Genomic DNA, 21,387 nt, shown 5'->3' on the forward strand with positions numbered 1-21,387 from the left:
AAGTGACTTTGTAAGAGGCAAAGTGAACCTGGCACTGAGATTTTAACAAGCTTCCAGCTATCTTTCAGGCAGACTACATTCATTTTCCCAGTAAAATAAACATTTAACCACACAGTAAAATTCTGTAGAGTACAAAGATAACAAATCTTATTTTGACTTTAGAATGTCATGCCATGCATGACATTCTAAAGAAAGGCTCTTGCTTATCCAGAAAATACTGTTTCCTGCTGTTCTGGCATTCAAGTTTCTGGCATAGCCCTTATACCAGTATTCTTTTGCATACAGAATATATGTTCCCATTTTCTTTCCTTTAAAAGCAGTGTCCTATTGACAGGAACACTTTCATCACACCCACAAAAGGAGCAGGCACCACCTTGTCTCCTCTGCTCTCAAACACAACAGCAGTTCTCAGTCCTTTTAAAACATTTTAGGATCTTGTCGACTAGCCAACCAACTGTGAGTTTTAGAGCCAGCAAAAGTCTTCTGGTGGACATTTAGAAGTTCCCAAATTGTACGCAAACACAGAGGCTGCAGTCTGGGTAATAAGCATTAGCACATCATAAAAATAACTATTACTTGGTGTTCCACGAGGCTTTCATCCACAGGGAATTCTGTCCTCCTCAGAAATACAGCTGTAGAGCAAAGCCATATTACTGCTGCAGGTGAGAAATGGCAGCATGTTAGTTCCCCTCTGGAGCTGCCTGAGGTACCTGAGAAGTTTGTGTTCTGTCCCTCGTCGCTGCTTTTAACTGGAGCCAGGTAAGCTCCTTTTTAAAGGTCGCCTTTAGAAAACCAATGACCACTAACCTGTATTAGTTCATATTCCTCGGTCCTTCTGGTACTTTTATTTTTTAATATTCACTTCTAGAGGTAAGTTGTCATCTTTTACAATTGGCAGTTTGTCACTATGACTCACAAAAGTGCAAATGCATATAAGGTGGTATTTTAAAACACCTTTTATAATAAGACAGACATGGTCATATACTTTCATAGACTGAAGATTTATAAAAGTTACTTATGACATTGTTAAAGATATTGCTTTGGCTGCTTCTACAGCATAATATATTGACACTCATAGAATTAGAGTCTGTTGCAATAGGACAAGGGATAATGATTTTTAAAAAGAGAGTAAAATCAGATTGGACATAAGGAAGAAATGTTTTACAATGACAGTGGTGAAACACTGGCACAGGCTGTCCAGAGAGGGGGTGGATGATCCATGCCTGGAAATATTCAAGACCGGATTGGATACACTCTGAGCAACCTGATCTAGTTGAAGATATCCCTGCTCTCTACTGGGGGGCTTGACTAGATGACCTTCAAAGGTCCTTTCCAACCCAAATAATTCTATGATTCTATAAAAGAAACCAAACTTGTTCTAAATCTGGGACACTTCTATTTCAATGATTTTTAAATTTCCTCAAATCCCCCTGAAGAACTAAAATGTGTAACTGGTAAGACCTAATTTCTGCTCTAACACGTCGTAGAAATATTTGTTCTTTATTTATTCCTTCTGCCCACCACCCACTCCTCCCACCACTGAAAAAAAGCTTCATTGGTAGCTTGTTGATTCTCCCTCTGCATATTCATCAATAGAAAGACTATAGCTTTCTGAATTATTCAGTACAACACTAAACCAATAGAAGTGGAACATGTCAGCTCATATAAAACTACTGCAATTTTAACTGCTGTTTCAAAGTCCCAATTTTAAATTATTTCTCATAAAATCCTGCTGAAGTATGCTGAAGGAAAATTTGAATTCAGTCTCTTTACTTGAGGCTTTCCGTGGCCCTAGGGAATGGAATAGACAAATATACAAAATGACTGCAAAAAATCAAGTGAGTTATTTAGGGAACTCACTTTCTTGGTGAGAAAACCTAACTGTTGGATCAACTACTTGCTCAGCCATTACTTACTGGAAGAAATTAATCTCTAATGAGGCTGATAATTTAGTAAATTACTTCCGTATTTTTAACTTCCCATTTTGCAGACAGACTATTGGAAATATTTTGGTTAGCTGGCTTGACAGAGTTTCCAACTGAAAATCAAAATTTCTTAGAACAGCACCTTTAAAATACCTTCTCTAACCATTCTTTCTGGTTACAATTATAGGGGAAAAAAATACATTTAAAAAAATTAAGATCCCATTGAACTAAACAACAAAAATCTCACAAAACTCAGAAGATTTGGCCTTTTACTTAAATAAGGTCAATGCTTTGGAGTCCCTATTATGACACCTGAAAAATGGAAATAGTATGTAAATTAATTAAGTTACAAACATTGGGGGGGAGTGGGGAACAAAACACCCACTTCTGTGGGGCTATGGGAGATGCAGAAATCCTTTTATACCCTCTAGTATATCCTAATTAATTACTGATTTTCAATACTGCTCAGAGAAATCCTATCATCTGAAATTTTGCATTTATTTTCTCATCTTTTTCACAGGGAAAAAAGAAACATATCCTTTACTGACTTTTGTTCTGGTAGGAAGACATTGTGTCATTCTTGGGCACTTGGTTTTGTTCTGGGTGAGGAGTTATTGGGAAGGTTTACATAAATAATCAAATATTTGCACAAACACTTGCCAGTTACAGCAACATTTGGTCACAGCCCAATTCCTTTTTTTTTTAATAAATGTTTCTTTTTATTGTACAATACCAAGGGGGTGGGGGTGGTATTTTCTTTTACAATCACTTTGCAAAATAGTCCAAAGAGACCATTTGTGTGAAAGAAGAAGTCAAATGAATTAACCAACTTCCTCTCCCATTTTCTATATCTTTTGTTTTCAGGAATTTTCAGTGATGAGTGTAATAGAAAAACATAACACACTAAAACCAGAATGGAAATTTTCTTCCCCTTTCACAAATGCCAAGGGCATCTTCTATGCAAAAATAAGATCCTGAACATGACAGTACACTTTACTCCTATACAGAGAGCATCTTTGATTCATATCTTCTTTGGCAAAGAGCCTAAGCAAAATATACTTACACAATGCACAAACAGTTAGGGATTTTCCTATTTCTCTAGGGTTTTCCCCATTTGTGGTATTACTCAACTGTAGCTAGAGGTTATCTGAACAGACACCACCAACGTGCAGCATTCTGAATAGAAGGTGTGGTGCCAACTTTTTAGCTAGCACAGCAACTTCTCCTCAATCTAAGCCAATTGTAATATCCCATTGTTTTGCCTAACGATTGTAGAGAAGAAAGTGAGATCAGCAGAGGAAGACTTGGATTAGGGGGCACAGAGAGTGTTTTCTTGAATTAATATCACCAAGGAAATGGAAAAAAGATCAGATCTGCTTCCCGTCTCCTCTCATATCTCCAGGCACTGAATCAAGTGCAGAATTGTGGAAATTCTTCCCTGGATGTTCTGTCATGTAGGAAGGAATCTGAGGAAAATTTGGTTTCATAGTCTACCTGTTAGCTCTGTTGTATCTCATTAGCAGAATAGTTGGTGGCAGCCTTTCCACAACTATAAGGAATAGTAATAGGACTGAAAATTACTTAAAATGTATTCTTTAACTGAGATTAGGTTGTCAGACACTTAACATTCATTCATTAAGGTACTTACATTAAAGTCAGTGAATGTAGAGGGAAGGTTTCCCCCTTTTGAGAGATCCTCGGCGGCAGCGCTATCACCTACATTTCTACTCTAGGTTCAGCTGTCAGAGAGGACAGAGAGAAGGGAACATGACCATATTCTGACCTATTGCAACAACTGCTTTTCTTTGACCACCATTCAAAGCAAGAATGTATGCATTCTTACAACACAGGAAAAGGGTGGGTTTGCAATAGCTGATGCTCGAATTGTAGACAAAAGGCTGATAAAGATAATTAATCATGTACTTTCCTGAATTTCAATTGAGAGGGGATGCTCTGCACAAATCCATCTTATTCTGCATGCAAATAGGAAGGATAACCCAGATCACTGAGTCTAGTCCCCTGATAACCACAGGTACCATATAATCTAATCCCTTTCAAAACCTGGAGAAGTGTCATTTTAAAATCAGTCAGGTTTTCATGTGCACTGCTCTGATAGCCAAGGCTATTCCAGAAGGCCCACTGTCTGCCAGCACCAAATCTTTTCATTTCTAACATGAACACAACAAGGGTTAGCTTGTATTGACTTCTGATTGTACTCATTATCTTTTCACTTGAATAGATGCTTTCCACCCTGGAATTTACTTTTCACTTATCTACAACCAGTAATATACCTTTTCTCAGCCTTTTTTGAGGCTGAGAAAAGTCAAGTTCTTTTATTCTAATCGACCACGCTTTCCTTCTTACCATCACCCTTCTCAGCAGCTATTTCTACTTGAAACTTTTTTCATTGTATTCTTAGAAAGCTCACAGCTGTATTTATCTTCACAAATGTAGAAAGAATTCTTACAGTAAAAGAAAATTGTAGAATTTTTAGAATTCAGAAACTGAATTCTTTACAGTAGAAGAAAGCACAGTAATAACATAATAATTCCTGTGCCACTAAATTATGGTCAAGTATTTATACATAAAAAACCATGTTATTGGGTGAAAAGAAAAACTAATAGATCTCCGTAACACACGTGGCAATTGAATAAAGTTGTGGTAATATTTACCAAGAATTAAAGGAATTGCAATGATTAATACACATAAAAATTTAGAACTGTTAAAAATTCATAGTACTGCTAATATAGTGTCCTCAAAGGACCTTTTCTCAAAAGAAGCATCTGTATTTGTTTTGACATCATGTGTAATTACTCTCATTGCCAAGGTGAAACATTTTGCTAATGATACTTTTCTATTTTTGGCAAACCACAAGGTTTTTCTTCAACTTTTACTGGCAATGTGTGATCAGATGCATGTGAGCAGTGTGCAGTGGGACTAGCTAAGCAATCATAGATGGAAACATTTGGATTGTTACCCATGCAGAAAGGAAATGGCACCTAAACTTATGGCAAAGCATTATTTTGGACTACTTTGAACTACTATTTCTACAAAAGCACCTGGATGTTGCTAGATTTTTTTACAGAACACTAAAAGGAAAACATCTGAGTCATGCCTACACATTATCCAGCTCTGAGATTTTCTGTTTGTGTTCCAAGCTGAACAAAACCCATCCCATCACATTAGCACAGTGCTGAACCTGAGAGGATAATTACTAGTGAGAAGTGGGATATCAAGCTCAGGCTCAGTACAGAGCTAACAAGGTCATGCACTTTTGGGATGAGAGCTGGCTTGTGTCCAGCAGAGCAAGGTGATGTCTGTCTGTTTTCCTCCTGCACTCTATTGGTGCAGAGGACTCCTGTTCCCATATTTTAACTGCACTGTCCCCTCTGATATCAGGACAGTATGTGGCATGTAACGTCTTCTGGCCATTACAGTGGCTTTACGGCTGGATCCCTTCTACAGAGCAGTATTGCTCTGAAGTTCCTCAAAGAACTCCTGCAAAGAATATTCCCCGTTCCACTTTTTTTGAATTAATTTTATTTTTAAATAATGTGATACAAAAAGGACTTACATACAAACCACTTGATTTTAAATTTATTGGACCAAAGGGAGCCATGACAGCTGCCTATTCTATTGTATGCTTCAGCTCCAGGACTGGAAGCAGAATTGGCTAGAAGCAACTGCATGCACTAACTTCTTTCTTTCAGAAACTAAAAGAACCAAACAAAAAAAAACACACAACCAAAACTTGTCAATCATTTTTGATGTCATGTTTCCTAAAATATTAATACAAGTTGTTAAAGAACAGAATAGCGTACAATAGACACAGTAAAATTAAAATGTACTTTGAATGCCATACCCTCAGCTGGTATAAATCAGCAGCATTTCCCACACAGAATGTCAAAAATTTCAGACCACTCAGCTACTTGAAAGGAGAACTAATCTGCCAAATCAGCACTTCTAGTCTAACAATGAGACATGGACACTCAGACACAACATTAATTATTTCAATGACTGACTGGAGATCTCATATAGGGGATGACAAAATGAAATCAAAGAAATTTAGGGTGGAGGGGTCTCTGGAGGTTGCCAAGTCCAGCCTCCTGCTATAATCTGTACTGACACCAACACCAGACAAAGTCAGCCATTATTTTGGCTGTTTCTTGAAAAACTGGTGGATGCAGATTCCACAAGCTCTCCAGACAACCATGAATATCCCATGCTTTGAAGTTAGGATGGTATGATGATCTTTGTAGTACAGAAGAGGCTACAGGAAAAAAGATCCCTCAACAACACTGACAGCACTGAGACTTGCAGTCTCAGAAGTGACTGGAATCAGTGAGTGGTGAGATTGCCACAGAAAAGAAAAAAAGAGGGGAGGAGGGGCGGAAAGGGCAAGAATTTAAGTGAAGATTATGAGAAGAGACCCTCCAGCACAGAATTGCTCCTTTGCTGCTAAGTCAGTCGTTATTTCTTTTGAGAACGCATATTTTTATTCTGACCTGAAGATCTTTTTCTATTCCAGTTCCTGTCTTCTCATACATGCTAACACCATTGCTCAGCAAAAAGAGGAAATACATTGCAGGCCTGGTTTTCCAGCTCTCTGGCATACACAGCAAAGCCATCACTGCTTTGCTCTAGGCCAGTATTCTTTTTATAAATGTTTAGAGTCAGTTCTAGGAGCAGAAGAGTGCTCAGCTTTACATGTGACATTTATAAATGATAAATGCCATGCTGCTTACGTTCAGAAATTGTGGAAGGCACTTTCCACTGATTAAATGAACTTTGAATCAGATGCAAATGGGGATAAACTTTTTTGCCTGTTGTGGTGAATTGACTCTGGTGAGACACCAGGTCTCCACCAGAGCTGCCCTCCACAACTAGACAGGGGAGAGAAAATATAACAAAAGGCTCCTGGGTTGAGATAAGGAGAGATCACTCAACAGTCACAATCACGAGCAAAACAGATTCAGCTTAGAGAAATTAGTTTCATTTATTTCCAATTAAAATCAGAGTAAGATAATGGGAAAATACAAACCAAATGTTAAAACACCTTTCCCCTCCCCCCCCTCTTTCTCCACAGGCTCAACTTCAAGTTTTTCTACCTACTTCCCCTCAGTAGCACAGCATAGCTAGGAATGGAGGCTGTGGTCAGTTCACCCCATGTTGTCTCTTCTGCTCCTTCCTCCTCAGAGGGACGATTCTTCATATTCTTCCTCCTTCCCCTGCTCCAGACTAGAGTCTCTCATGCAGGAGACAGAACTCCATTAATTTCTCCAAGGTGAGTCCTTTCCATAGGCTGCAGTTTTTCATTAGCTGTTCCAGTGTGGGTCCCTTTTGTTTTTAAGGGAGTGCAGTCCCTCAGGAACAAACTGCTCTAGTGTGGGTTCCCCAGAGGGTCATAAGTCCTGCCAGCATGGGCTCCTGCTCCAGCATGGGCTCCTCTGTCTATGGGTCCATGGGTCCTGCTAGGAGTCTGCCCCAGCACAGAACTCCTACAGGGTCCCAACCTCCTTCAGGCATCTACCTGCTCCATCAGGTGCTAACAGAAATCTGTTATCTCAGAGGCACTATTAATGATCCTTGTGGGTCCCTTCCAATTGAGTATATTCTGTGATCACTGATGGTCTTGACCTTGGCCAGTGGTGGGTCTGGCAGCTTCTCACAGAAGCCACTCCTGTAGCCCCCCACCCCTGCTACCAAAACTTTGCTAACCCATCACACCTATACAAACTTCAGCTTTGCCATGAGAAAAGGGTCACATAATTTCCAAGTAAGGCTATTTCTCTGTGAGGATTTTGCATTTTTACTGATAGTGAAATAAAGCCAAAGTTTGCAGCCATTTTCAAAATTATTAAGTCAGCCAAATCTAAAAAGAACTTAGGCACCTGGAATGTAATTTAAGCAAACTGTGGTAATCTCAGCCGAGCACCGTGATCTACAATACCCAATCAATTGCCACTCTACACTAGAGGTATCTAATCTTATTAGACACCTCCATTTCTGATCTCAAAGATCCCTGGATGCATGTAGAACCAGAAACTGAAACTTTGCAAGAGTGGCTCTCAGCAGTTGCTCTTCAGAGAGAACATCGAACTCTGGTTCATAACTCAGGCACTTGGGATCTAGAGAATGGAGATCAGACTAACCCAGTGCTTAACTTTTTCCCTTGTCTTAACTTGAGGCAGCACCATCCTGAGTGTGCAGGTTTCTCACAATGCCCTGACAAGTCCCTGTTTTCTCACGATCTCCACTGAATCTGTATTTAATAAACTGCAACTATAGGAATGAAGCAGCATCACAAAATGGGTGAGTATTGCACAGACACTGTCCTGAAATGTTGGGGGCTCAGGGACTTAAAAAAAAAGAACTTGCTAAGCCCAACTCTGCCAGCATGGATCACAAACTCATACTAAAATTTAGAATAACATAGCACACTTGACAATAATTTCTCTTAACAGTTTCAAGACTTTGGAGACCACATGTTAGGGTTAAGACTCCATTCAAAGCAGGAACATGTTTCTGTTTTTTGTAGCTCCCATTAAAATTATGTTTTTCCCTCTTCTCCTTAAATAGAGGAAAATTTCCATTTAAATAATCCTGGAACTACCCCTGATTATAGCTCTTCCTGCTGAGAAATATTTTTAAATTTTGACTTTGGTTTTATTCTATCCTTAGCTTGTTATGTTGTTGTGTAGGGATGTAAGGCCATACAAATGTTCCTACAGGACATCCTTAGCTTGTTATGTTGTGGTGTCTAGGGATGGTGGTCCTGGGAGGCTACTGTATTCCTACCTGGTGCCACAGCATCAGTTACGGGTCTGCTTCCATTAAACACAATGCTAAAGATGCCTGACTGGCTCTAATAGTGCTTGTTTGAGTCACAGAAATATCCTAGCCACAGCAAATGAGGAAAATCTTAGTACATGAAGGTTTTTAAAGCTATACTTGAATATATACTGCAGGTACTTGAAAATTTTTGAGACAGGATTATTACCTAACTATTCGTTCTTGCATTGTTATCATGTCTGAAAGTCTGAATCCTTCATCAGAAACGTTACACCAGAATCCCTACATACATGCCTTTCCTCTCCTATCAATAGTAACAAATGCCAAAAACACCTTTTCCTGAAAGAACTAGTACATGAAAAATTTAAAAATATTCAAAATTTGCTGTGTAGAAAAGCCCTACTGAAAATACCTGCAGGGTGTATTCTATCTGAAACATTTTCAGTTTGAGCTAATTGACAGAAATCTCGTTCTGAGTGAATTTTAAGGAAATATTAAGGAGAAATAAATAATATAAAATATAGAACAAAAATAATTACTTGAAAAGTCATTACATAATCTATTTCTCAAAATTTTTACTGTTAATAGTAATTTGGGGAACAAACTATGTAATAATCATATAGTTTGACTTTATATAATGTACCTTCCTTGTACTGTAGTTGATAAAGTTAGCACAATCCTATTAAAGGTGGCAGAGGTCCAAAGGTCCGAGAGAAGGGCTTCCAAAGAGGCAGGATCCTAGCAACTTTACAGCAGCACCGTTGTTTCACCTGACCCTCCTGATTACGCTGTTGCCCTAGAAGAACAGTAATTCCTGGGCACAGCCTCAGCTTAATAAACCCATCAGTGCTCAGTAACTTCATTTTTGCTTCACACTTTGTCTCATTTTTAATGATAGCACTTAGTCACTGAAAATCACCTATGCCACACATTTGCCTAAAAAGCATATGTGCTTTTTGACCTCTAAGTGGAAGAGAAAATAAGCTAAAAATTATTCTATTGTATCATATATAAATATAACATATTGAAAATGAGGGAGAAGAAAATCAAAAGAACACATACTGCTAAGCAAAACTAATCATGAAGCATCACAATATAATAATAATTGTAAAAATAAATTTAAAAACAACCAAACTATGAAAAATGATAACATAAAGATATCAAAATTTGAAAAGTAATGGAGAAAACTCTTTGCAGTAACAGAAGGAAGAACAGCAGGTCAGAGAGATGAGGAAGTGGGAAAAAGATTAAGGAAGTTTGCATATGTAGGGATGAAACGGAAAAACAAAACTGGAGACAGTGAAAAATCTTAACTGCAATAAATTCTGTTTCCTCAGATTCTTTTTCCAAGAAAAGACAATGAATGCACATCTTGTACTGTACAGTGTTTTTTATGTGATTCACACTCTCTGAAAATATGCAGGCAAGTAGAGGCAATTTCAAGACAGTCAGTTTTCCAGAAATGATTGAAATTTACCACACTTATTCAAAGCAACTATGTTGAAACACTTCCTTGCAAGAGAAAGATCCACAGGTAATTTGCAAAGTAAAACTAAAACTCTCTTCATTTTTGCATAGACGCTTCCTGAATGAGATTTCATGTCCCATACAGTTTTCATGGCAAGTCCCATATTTTGCATGCTGCAAGGACAGGACACACTATGAGTAAAATAAGGCTTTAGGTCTGCTGACTGTTCCAAAGAAATAAGTGAAATATGATTTGACAGACCATCTATAGATCCCACAAAAGAGAAAAGGATGAATGAATGAAACCAGAAGTATTTATCTTAGAAAAAACCTCAAGATGTCATCTACTCTATATTTCTGTCTCATGAAGAATGACCTTTATCTAAGATGTATGTGAGCTATATTAGACATATCTGGGCTATATTTCTTTGTGTGTGCGGAGATCTGTATAAGTTCCACAGGCAATTTATTCCAGTGCTCAGCATCACTAGTTAGGGTGACTTTCCAGTTTATTCATGACCTCAGGAAATTCTGGCCCAGTGAATTCCTGTGGTTGTGAATACAGAGGTAGTGCTGTGAGGTGTCTGTATCACATCTGAATATATGTGAATTTATTGGTTCTGAGATCATTCCTAGCCAAGTAGTTCAGAGCTGGTCTGGAACTTCCTCAGCAACACACTGCAGTTTTGGGCATATTTTCTGGTTTGTTTTTTTAAGATGGCTGGTTTTCAAAAAATAGCCAATAAATGTTAACAAAATCAGAAGGGAAAACACGGGGGAAAAAAAGTTTTAGAAGGAAATGTATTTTGCTGACAGTGTGAAAACTACTATGAAAACATCTGTAAAAGGGCAGGTATATGAAACCTAGGGATCTCTTTTTGGGATGATGGTAACAAACCACATAGGACTTCAAATGTGAGTTCCTAGTCTGAACAACCACAGAACCACAACACAACACATAGGAATTCATGAATCCCAGAAATCAAATGATTTTCAGTCAGAGATAGGAGAAAACCTTTTTTGGGGGTCCAAATTATCTATCTGTCCGGGAGCAAGGCCTCACTTCTCAACACTGATTCAAAAAACGAGGACAGTATCCAAAGCTATCCCTAGAAAGAAGTCTTTTAAACCTCTTTTTGGTCTTCCTCATTTTTGATCATCTCTGGTTCTCAAGGGAGATGATCATGCACAGGCATTCTGGCAGGAGAGGAAGAATGGGACAGTATAAACAGACATGACAATTTAATATTGCCAGCTCCAACAAATGTACAAATTAAGCTATTCCTAGATCTTAGTGCAAGAATTGCAGATAGGTCACAACATTTATGGTGTTACATAAAGTTGTTACAACTCCTAAAAAATCAGTCTTGCCCAGATTTGATCCAATTACAACTAGCTTTCCAACTGCAAAGCAGTCAGACAGCTGTGGACAGCACCTCCTTCCAAATCTCAATACTAACCACTTAATTTTGGGTCCAGAGATGACGATCCCTAAGATCAGGGCTGAGAGAGATTTGTGACCTAAAATTCACTGCCAATAGTAAAGGTCAGCTAATCCCATCTCCCGCTGAGTTTGCTTATATATCCCTTTTTGGTTTTCTTAAATGTGCCTCCTGCTATGGGTACTGACTGCACATAACTTATGCTGATGTCTCCTGAATCTTCTAACACTGCCTTGAGTTTCAGTTTCAGGACACCTCGTCAGGTCCACTTCCAACACCTGTTAATAAATACTGTGACACCAGCTTTCACGAGTGCTTGTATTCCCTTCTTGCTATTCCAATGCCTAGTTTCTTTCCAGGCCTTGTAATCTGAAGAAGAGAGAAATGAGAAAGAAAAAACACAAGGGCTTTGTATTTTTTGCTAGTTCTGAATTGCAGAGCTCTCTCCACCTTCGCCTTTCTTATAAGAAGGTGCTGTAACAATGACAAACACTGAAGAGTTTTTTAAGTCGCTGTTTGTACTTGTCACTGGTTGTTTCCCTTTCAGGAGGTGAGGCAATGGGACAGCACCCAAGCACTAGCATAGGACACAACAGGAAGCTAAGGGTCTCATGTCACTGCCAAGCTATTTTTGATCCTAAGAGCAAATGTGAAACACAGTCCAAGAGATAAGCCACCCAAACTTGCTAAACTGCATCTCTCTTAACTACCAGCAGAGAAAGCAAGCAAGGATATCTAAGCAAATGGGTTACTATCAACCTAATACAGTGACTCAACATGATTGAGCCCCTTAGACTGTTTTGACTAATGAGTACTTAAATCTTAATTATAGTATTCAAAGCAGTTAATTAAAACACATAATTAAGACACATCACACAGGAAGGTCAGCACTATTTTGTACTTGTGAAAACCAGAGAAAATAAATTACTTGAAGAGGGCCACACAACTGAGTCAATGACAGGCAGGGAGGCAAACCCCAGGCTTTTTATTTAGGGCATGCTCTTGTGGATTTTACTGCACCTCAGCAAATATTACAGAGGGTATGTTTTATATTTTTATGCATCTCCTTCAGCCATCAGGTATATCAATGCATACACAAAAAAGTTTGTGTTGAATCATCTTCCTGTGCTGGGACTTTGCACTCAGTCTCTCTCATTCACTTTAAGTGAGACAGGTCTCTGTTCAGTCTCTTTAGACATTTTCCATGTCCAAAATTAGTTTTTCAATCAGATTTTAGAGAACAACTGAATTATGTCACGTGGATTATCATGTCCATTTTTTAGAGGCTTTGGATCACTTTTAAAATATGAATTGCTTAATAATGAAAAAAGAATATCAGTTTATGTCAGCTGACTTAGTGGTCTAAGGGCCATACTAAATCACTGGTTTTGAAGTGTGCAGTATTCAGCAAGAATGGACATGGCATAAATATCCAGTAAAGAAACACCACATATTTCAATTATAAATAGCATGAACAAGCAGTAGCTATATCAAGAATTTGCTGCCAATAACCTTTATAATTACAGGGAAATCCTAAATTTGGTTTAGGGTTTCCTTGTTTATCTACAAATTTTGGAAATACTGTTACGTACAGAGGTAGACAATACCAGTACTATTTCACAGTGTTCTAGGGAGTGTTTTTGAGATGTAGTGCTCTTGATCTTTACCAGCTGTTCAGTCAAATTTGGCATAAGCCTGTTTCTTTGTGTACAGCCTGCAAACAATGTGGATTGTAAAAGGAGTAGAGCACAAACCCAATTCAATTGCAGGCTGGGATTCCCCTATGCTTTTACAGGGAAACTCGGTTGATAACTGTGTTTGCTATTGGGTGGGGCATGGAGACCATGCCCATATAATTTAACCTCTGAATACTAGATTATCACGTGATCTCTAAAGCCAAGTCATTAAAATATGGAAGGAGAAATAAATCATAATACATAATAGAAGCTTAATTGTTCCTTTGCCATCACACAACCCACAACTGTATGTTTTCATACTGTTTAAATTTTCATACAATATTGGCATAAACATCCAATATTCTTTCAGTTTTTCCTTTCCTGTACTAAACAGATGTACAGTTTCTGGTACAGTAATGACACCTGGATATTTACTTATAAAAGGCAATTCAAGGATGTCTTCCTGAATACTCATGGTAAACTAAGAATGTTCATAAACTTGTAATAAGATCCAGAATCCAAACACTTCGTTGCAAAGGTTTTTCAAGTCAGATACCTCAAAACAGTTGTCACTATTTTCCTCTGAAGTACAACCAGTGCTTTAGTCTGTTTAGTACCCAAGGAGGTCAAAACTGCTCACAAATATCCAGTGGACACAGCCACCTTAAAATCTAGTCTGTCAGTCGGACTCAACAGTTTCAGATATTAAACTTGCTCAAAACCAAATTAATTGCTTTTCATCCCCCTATTGCTTTATGGAGAACAACACAGCCTCAAGTTTATCTGCAGAAGAGAAATTTACTGTATAAACTTTTGGAGAGACTCCATAAAGAAAAAAAACCAATTTTCTATAATACTTCTAACAATAGCAGTTACAGAAAACTTATGATAGTTTTAAAACTACAAGATCTAAATATCACATTAGGCAAATTGCTGGAAAAAAGTCGTCAATTCTCCACTTTGTGATCTCACATGCTATAGGAGAAGTCAGGACACACATATTGCACACAGACAAAGACCAACAGACAGACAGACAAAGAATTGTAACCCCCGCTTAGTGCCCCAATGAAGACCACTGAGTTATAAATTATGAAGATTGACTGATCCCTTTTAAAATAACTCTTGTAGGAATGGGATTGAGCCCACAAATAGTAGTCAGTTATGTAGGAAAATTGAAGTTACTTTCAAAGGAAAAGGGAGAAGTTTTGTCTAACAAGCTAGTCATGAGACTCTGAAGTTCATGTAGCTAAAATGCTTTGCACTAGATTGAAAATGTTATGGTAGTAATTTATCCTGTTGAGATCATTATTCTTCCCACTGAGAAAACATTTTTGTCTTAAAAAGTCATTAATGCATTCAAGATTCTATTGCATACAACTAGCAGAAACAGCACATAGAGAACATGAACTGAATCCTGTTTCTATCAAAAATGATTGATGAATGGATTGATTGATTTCATTATGCTGGAAACAATGTATTTCCTCTGTAAATAAGAAAAAAAATTATACCTTTCTCAGTTATCCAACCTTCTGTACAGGAAAAGGTGTGACAGATTCCTGAAGGAAAAGGAAGGCATCCACTCTGCCAAACCTCGGGGCTGTGTCTATATCTTAGGCAACTAGTGAATCAGTCTTTTTAACATACATACCTAAGCTATGACAGAGAAAGATACCCTTTAAGGTCCCCAGTGATAAATCCTATCCACTAGACTAAAACTCACCAAAAAGGTTGATACTGATTTTTACATGCTGAGTCTGATAGTCCTACACTCTTTGGAGGGATAACTTAGAATGCTAAATAATTTTCAACTCTCATTGCAGAAGACAAAGGAGCATAAATTATTTAAAATACATATGTATTTACATTCATAAGTATATTACATAAACATTCTTGAAAAGTGTTTAGATAGATCTACAGATTAATCTCTTATGACTATATTTTATCATTCTAAAAACTTTATCTCAGTGGATAGAGAGTGCAGAATTTGAATTCAGGAATAATAACTATAATATAGGAATATTTAAATACAGGGGGGTGGGTTTTTTTGCTCAATCTAGTATTTTATAAGCATCTTTATTCCTACTGTTTTCCTAGATACACGTATAAAACACAGAATAAATTGCTGTAACATGAACTAACTTAATATCTGGGTAGTACCACCACATTTAGACAGTCTTTAGAATGTCTCACTGTTTGTCTTAAACACTGACATCTTCAAGCAGATGTTTGTACAGACAGCCAAATTCTTTCACGCCATCAGTTCCACTTCTCTGCAGCAAGAAGACAGTTATCAACCTCCACTAAGACTGAAAGTCAGATTCCCTATTATTTAACACTTTTTTTAAAAATTATCTTTCCGTTTACTCTATGCTTACAATTTCAGAATGCCAAGAGAAGCAGAATATCTCCATACTGCCCCTTTGCGGGGATATTTGGAATTATACAAAATCCAAAGCTAGTAAAGAGATGGTGTGGTTCACACTCTACTTTCAAGCACATACAGAAGTCATTAAATTTAATAGTGAAGTCAATTCATCCCACAAAATGAAAAACAGGTTTTATTTTTTCTCATGCTTAATTCATTTATTCACAGGAAAGTCAATGTTTCATATATTCCTGACACAATTAGCAATTCCTGAAACCTCCCATTCCTCTCTCCGCATCTTTTTGTCATCACTGGTGTTGTAAAAATTGACCGTGTAAAGTAATGAATATGAACAAAATAATTTTTTTTTCAAATACAAAATACAGATTTTAAAGGTACTAAAAGCAGCAGTTGGAAATAGTGTAAGATGCATTTTCTTACACTCTTCCTCAGTCACCTTTGCCACTTTGGACACTTCATTCAGAATGACAGGAATATAAAATGAATGTTAAGGACAGCTGAAATATTTTCCATTTTTGCTTTCTTCCTTTTCCTATAATTATTTTGGCAGCATACAACTACCATATTAATTGATAGTGAATTGGAAAAAGTAAGAGATTACCTGGGAACATGAAAGTCCACATTCTTCAATCCTGGGAATAATGTGAGAATCAGCACTCCAAAACAGAATTATTAGAAGAATCTGAACATAAATACTGATCATCTTAAATTGAAACCTCAGAAGAAGCCTTCTACTCTGACAATTCTCCCTCTCGTGCCAAAACTTTAATATGAACTTTAGCCCCTCCCACAGCACCTCTGAGCTCCTCCTTCTAAAACTTTCCAAAGACAGAAAATTGCTAGTTGTGGGAAATATAAAGCATGTTCAACCCATTTCTTATGTTCTGTAGTGAAAAATAGGAAATGTGGATTTCTGACAATCGCAATAAAACCCTCTTCCTTCTGGATCACGTCAGCCTTAGATCAGTTTTAACCAATTTCCTTTCTATAAATTCTATATATTAATGGGAATTTTGTTTCTAGAGCAATGCACCAGGAAGGTTCACTGGAATTCAAATGCATTTTTAAGCCTACTTATTTTCCTGGTTTTCTAATACATTGAATAAAAAGAAAAACAGCTTTGCCAAGGTGGGTGGTTTTGGAAGGTTGGTTTCTTCTTTTTCCTCAGCACGAAAAACAGATTCTTTTACCACTGAAATCTGTGCCTTGAACTTATTTCACTTATTATCTAATTATATCAATAGAAGCATCTTGGTCAATCTCAAGCTTTTGGATTTTCAAGGTTCTCAGGAAGTATACATGTTTTTACACCACTACCAGCTCTGAAAGCAGTGTAGGAGTGAGTCACAACACCTCACAACACCTGTTAGCATAACAAAATTCCCAAGGATGTCTCTCTGGTTGTTACAATTCATAGTTCCACGACAAGGAACAAATATTCCAAAAACACACTCTCTGTTTCATACAGACCATGTTACACCCAAGGGGAACAGGGAGTTAGTCCTCCACAGAGAGAGCTTGCCTACAACTGAGAGATATCTCTCAGTAGGACAGTGCCAGAACCCAGCTAATCAGTGCTCTTGCAAAACTTTTTATATCCATTACAGTAAGGAACATACAATTAACACCATCTGCTAGGATCTGGCATTACCAATACTTTTTTTAATAACACATAAAATACAATGTCTACTCTGCCAATGTATCTACTATACTTGTATTTTAGATACTCCTGTGAGTCCACTTTGTCAATTTTCCAATAAGGCTTTATTTCTTGAAGATCAGCAGTATCAATCACAGTACTGAACACAATGTAATTTAATTATTTTGGTTTAAAAATATCAGTTAAATTTTGTCATCTTGTAGAAGCCTGGACAGTAAGAAGTTAACGCATTGCTACACCTCAAACATTTATGACCACTCACGAAGGTAAGTTAGAATACAATGTGGCTGGAAAGGGGGGCCATGTGGAGGTAGGGCAGCACTTTCCTGTGCCCACTTCCCTATTCTGGTCCATGGCGACCACACAACATAAAGGACTGCGCAAGCACAAAGGTGAGGTCAAGTGACCTGAACTGCTGACTGAGGCTCAATCCAGTAGAGGGGGATCGAGACCACCAAATGACCCTCAAAGCCCCCTGACCCATTACCAGAAAGGTCCAGAAAAACTTTGATCACAGACATCTCTGAATCTTGGGTGTTCCCTTCCGTGTAGGAGTGGGACATGACACGTCTACACAAAAAAATACACCAAATGGAATATCTGCCCAGTCCACTCTCCTGTGACTAAAAGGATCAGTAACAGATGCTTAGGAAAAATAAGTTAAATATCCTACTCCATTTTGATTTTAAAACTGCTTCCAAATAGTTCAGTCGGGTTCTTGCTTTAAAAAAATACAAAATATCCGTTCTCATCTCACCATTGCCAAATAGTCACAATTGTATTTTTTTCCAGCATACCTCCCCTATTTTTCCTAAGATAAATAATATACCTCTTCATTTTTACTACAGCCTTTTGATAGATATGGGTCCTGCACACAATATTCAGGAGCAAGCAGGTCAAGGATTTTCTAACAAATACCATTTTGTCTCTCCTTATTGCATCATTTACCAGTAAGTCTACAGCAAGCAGGTAAATTCAGCACACATCACAGCTGATAGCTTGGCAACTTCAATTTCAATTGCAGTTTACAGTAAACCCTGTAAGATACTGTTTGATTAGAGTTTCCAATATTAGTGTTATGTTTTTGGAGTATGTGTTTTAAAATGAAAACTGAGACAACTTCTCCAACTCACCCTTCAGTATGTTTCCCTGTACTGAACTCCACTGTAAACAAGCACACACTTCATTTTTTACTGTGCTATTGGACTCCTTGAGCAAAAGGTGTCCTTTCATATCTCCATTACTAGTCAGCTCCACGGACTTTTTAGAAGGCTTCCTTCTTGTCTTTGGTTAAAAATGGATGGTACTGACCTTTCTCAAAAATATTGTGTTGGGACCTGCAAAAAAAATAGTTTCTTACAGGTGCCATTTTGGGGGATATTGGATATATGCATTGTTCTGAGTTTTCCCTACACTACTTTTAAAGCAGCTCCTTGTGCCTGGAAATCTTCTACCTTCTCAACTGCTCCTTTTAATTTTGTTTCTTACTTACACATTAGCACAGCTTTTTTTTTTTTTTTTTTTGGTGTTCAACTTGAGTCACTACTGAAAAGCAACTTTCTGAGCTGCTGCTTGAAAAGGGACCATGAGTTCTATCTCTTCCTATGGGGTCTGTGATTACTTGCTCCAAGCAACAGTCATTTGCAGTGTATACAAATTTAGTTTTCGCATCACCCTGAAGTAACACTCCTCCAGTTTCCACAAAAATGACTGATGTCACTCGCTTAGGAAATTTTATTCTCTTACTGTTTCTGGTATTTCTTAGCACTCCTCTGTCAACCTCGAACGAAGTCGTTGGGTAGCACTCTAAGGTACTCCCTGTGCAGGAACAGTGTTTCAGTCAATGTTTCTGTGTGGACTGAAGGTGTTATTAAGTTCAGCAGGCAACAATCTTATTGTTATTTACTTAACAGTAACCTCTTTTTAAAATCATATCTAGCTACTTTACTGTTCCTATACAATCTGTATCCTGGAATTACTATGAACACACATTGTTTTCATTACATCAGATTTTGGAATGCCCATTAGGCTAAGATTCTCACTAAAAGCTGGGCAGTACAGCAGACCCATGCCACATTTCTTGAAAACTATCATTTATGGAAAAGCATCAATGCATATGAAATTTACAGGGGCACTACTCTTAGGCTCCCTGCTCAAATCAGATTCTAATTCTTGTTCATAATTCTTAAAAGCAATTTCTTGATGACAGGTTTCTTTTATTCCTTGTTCCTCGCTACACCTTACCTATATTTTAATCAACATTTGTCTTGTGTTTGACATTTTTATTACTTCATCCCTGAAGAACAGATGATAGCAAAAGATACACTGTTCTGCTTCTACCAACATTCCCTATACCTTCAGAAAAAAGAATATTAAAGAAAACCTTAATAAGAAGGACCTCCTTTTGCATTTGGGTAATATAGACACTTTGTGCTCTAAAGCTTTATTAGAGCACTGATCAAGGACATGGAAAAGCCAGAATCTAAACATTTCACAGTTAAAGAAGGTTTGAGTCTAATTCTTGCACATTTCAGGATGGTATTCTGGCTGCTCAGGTTCTTTTTAATAAAATGCAGAGGTAGACCCCAGAGTACAGAGCAAAACCCAGTATTTTTCATTCTCCATTTTCCCTTGGATCAAGCTTGATCTCTCCACTTTGGAGCACAATGGCCACATCCACCCTACATTTTGCAAAAGGATCCTGTGGTGTATCACTACCTGCTTTCAAGTCTCACCTACACAGGCACACATATCATGACAGCTGTCTCGAGATGAAGGGCCATGGCCAGCACAGTCCCATAGTTATTCTTTTAACTTCATGTGCAGTTGTATTGCCTGCATCAGGCAACAGATATCTTGCCTCAGGGCCACTCACATCAACCACAGGACAGCTGTTTATGGCTTAACAGCTTCCTGTCATGCCGGGCGTGTTCTGGAGTGGAGCTGTGTGGGGTGCTACTGTCATCACAACAAAATACTCACAATGATTCAGAACTACTTGAGAACTGCACTTTCCCAGGAGTGTGTCTACGTCTCCTGTGCAGAGTGAGCCTGTACAGCAAGTACTCAGGGCAGGGTACCAGCAGAGCACATAAGTCCCACAGAGCTGCAAGGCAGGTTGGTGAAACAGGAGCTCCCCAATGCTTCTGTATTCAACATGTTACTGATTCACTGTCCAAAGGCAATTGCTCCTTATTTCATCTAGTGAAATCATTTAGTGATTCAAGGGGACCCACATTCACTTTCCCCAACCCATCCTTCTCCTTCAAGAGTGACAAGTATTCAGCAATGATGGCAAATGTCACAGCAGGTAACACCTTAGGAGCACTGCTTTCAACCCAGGTAAAACCCACAGATGCTAAAGACTTTATTTTCCTAAGATTAGAATCATGCAGTCATAGAATGGTTTGGGCTGGAAGGGAATTTTAAAGACCATCTAGTTCCAAATTAGGTTGTTGAAAGTCATGTGCATTAATTAAAAAAAAAAAAATTTAAAAATATTAAAGAAAATTATTTTAGATCAGTTAAAAATTGCTATTTAAATTATAAAGAAAAACCTACAAACTTGAGTGTTCAAAAAAATCCTCCTAAAGGGAAAAGAAAGTAAAATAATCACAATAAAAATAAAGTATATTCACAATTTTCCAACCTTTTCATAGACAATCTATACTTTTATGAACTTAAAGCTCCGAGAAATTTGAGTTATTAGTAAATGTGGGGGGTATGCAATTAAAAATAAATCAATTATTTAATCTATTTACCTTAATTGTCTTTCTAAAAACCTTACTAAGTTGTATTTGCCTGGTTTTGGGATAGAAAGTAGTTCTTGTGCATTTCTATGGTTTAGCCAGCCCTATAGAATAAAAAAAGCAAAAGTGACTATTCAAGCAGCAATAAACAAAAGCACTATCGAATTTTTTCATTCATTTCTGTGCCAAAGACTACATCTACTTATTCAGTTTTACTACTTTCATTACTACTGAAATTACTACTACTTTCATTACTACTGATGTATTGGAAGGCTTAGAGATCTGGAATT

General features: G+C 37.7%; 1 protein-coding gene across 1 annotated transcript in view; it reads right to left on the bottom strand.

Annotated features, from left to right (window-relative positions):
* IL17REL (interleukin 17 receptor E like) overlaps nucleotides 1-16,409 on the bottom strand; it is a 41,087-nt gene extending 24,678 nt beyond the window's left edge. The window contains exon 1 of the mRNA XM_050324522.1: nucleotides 16,290-16,409. Coding sequence (XP_050180479.1) covers nucleotides 16,290-16,391 — 102 coding nt within the window. The 5' untranslated portion in view covers nucleotides 16,392-16,409. The remainder of the gene's footprint in view (nucleotides 1-16,289) is intronic.
* Nucleotides 16,410-21,387: the final 4,978 nt, after the last annotated feature.

Source organism: Myiozetetes cayanensis, unplaced genomic scaffold (assembly GCF_022539395.1).
Source record: "Myiozetetes cayanensis isolate MyiCay16 unplaced genomic scaffold, myiCay2020 scf3, whole genome shotgun sequence".
Lineage (NCBI taxonomy): Eukaryota > Metazoa > Chordata > Aves > Passeriformes > Tyrannidae > Myiozetetes > Myiozetetes cayanensis.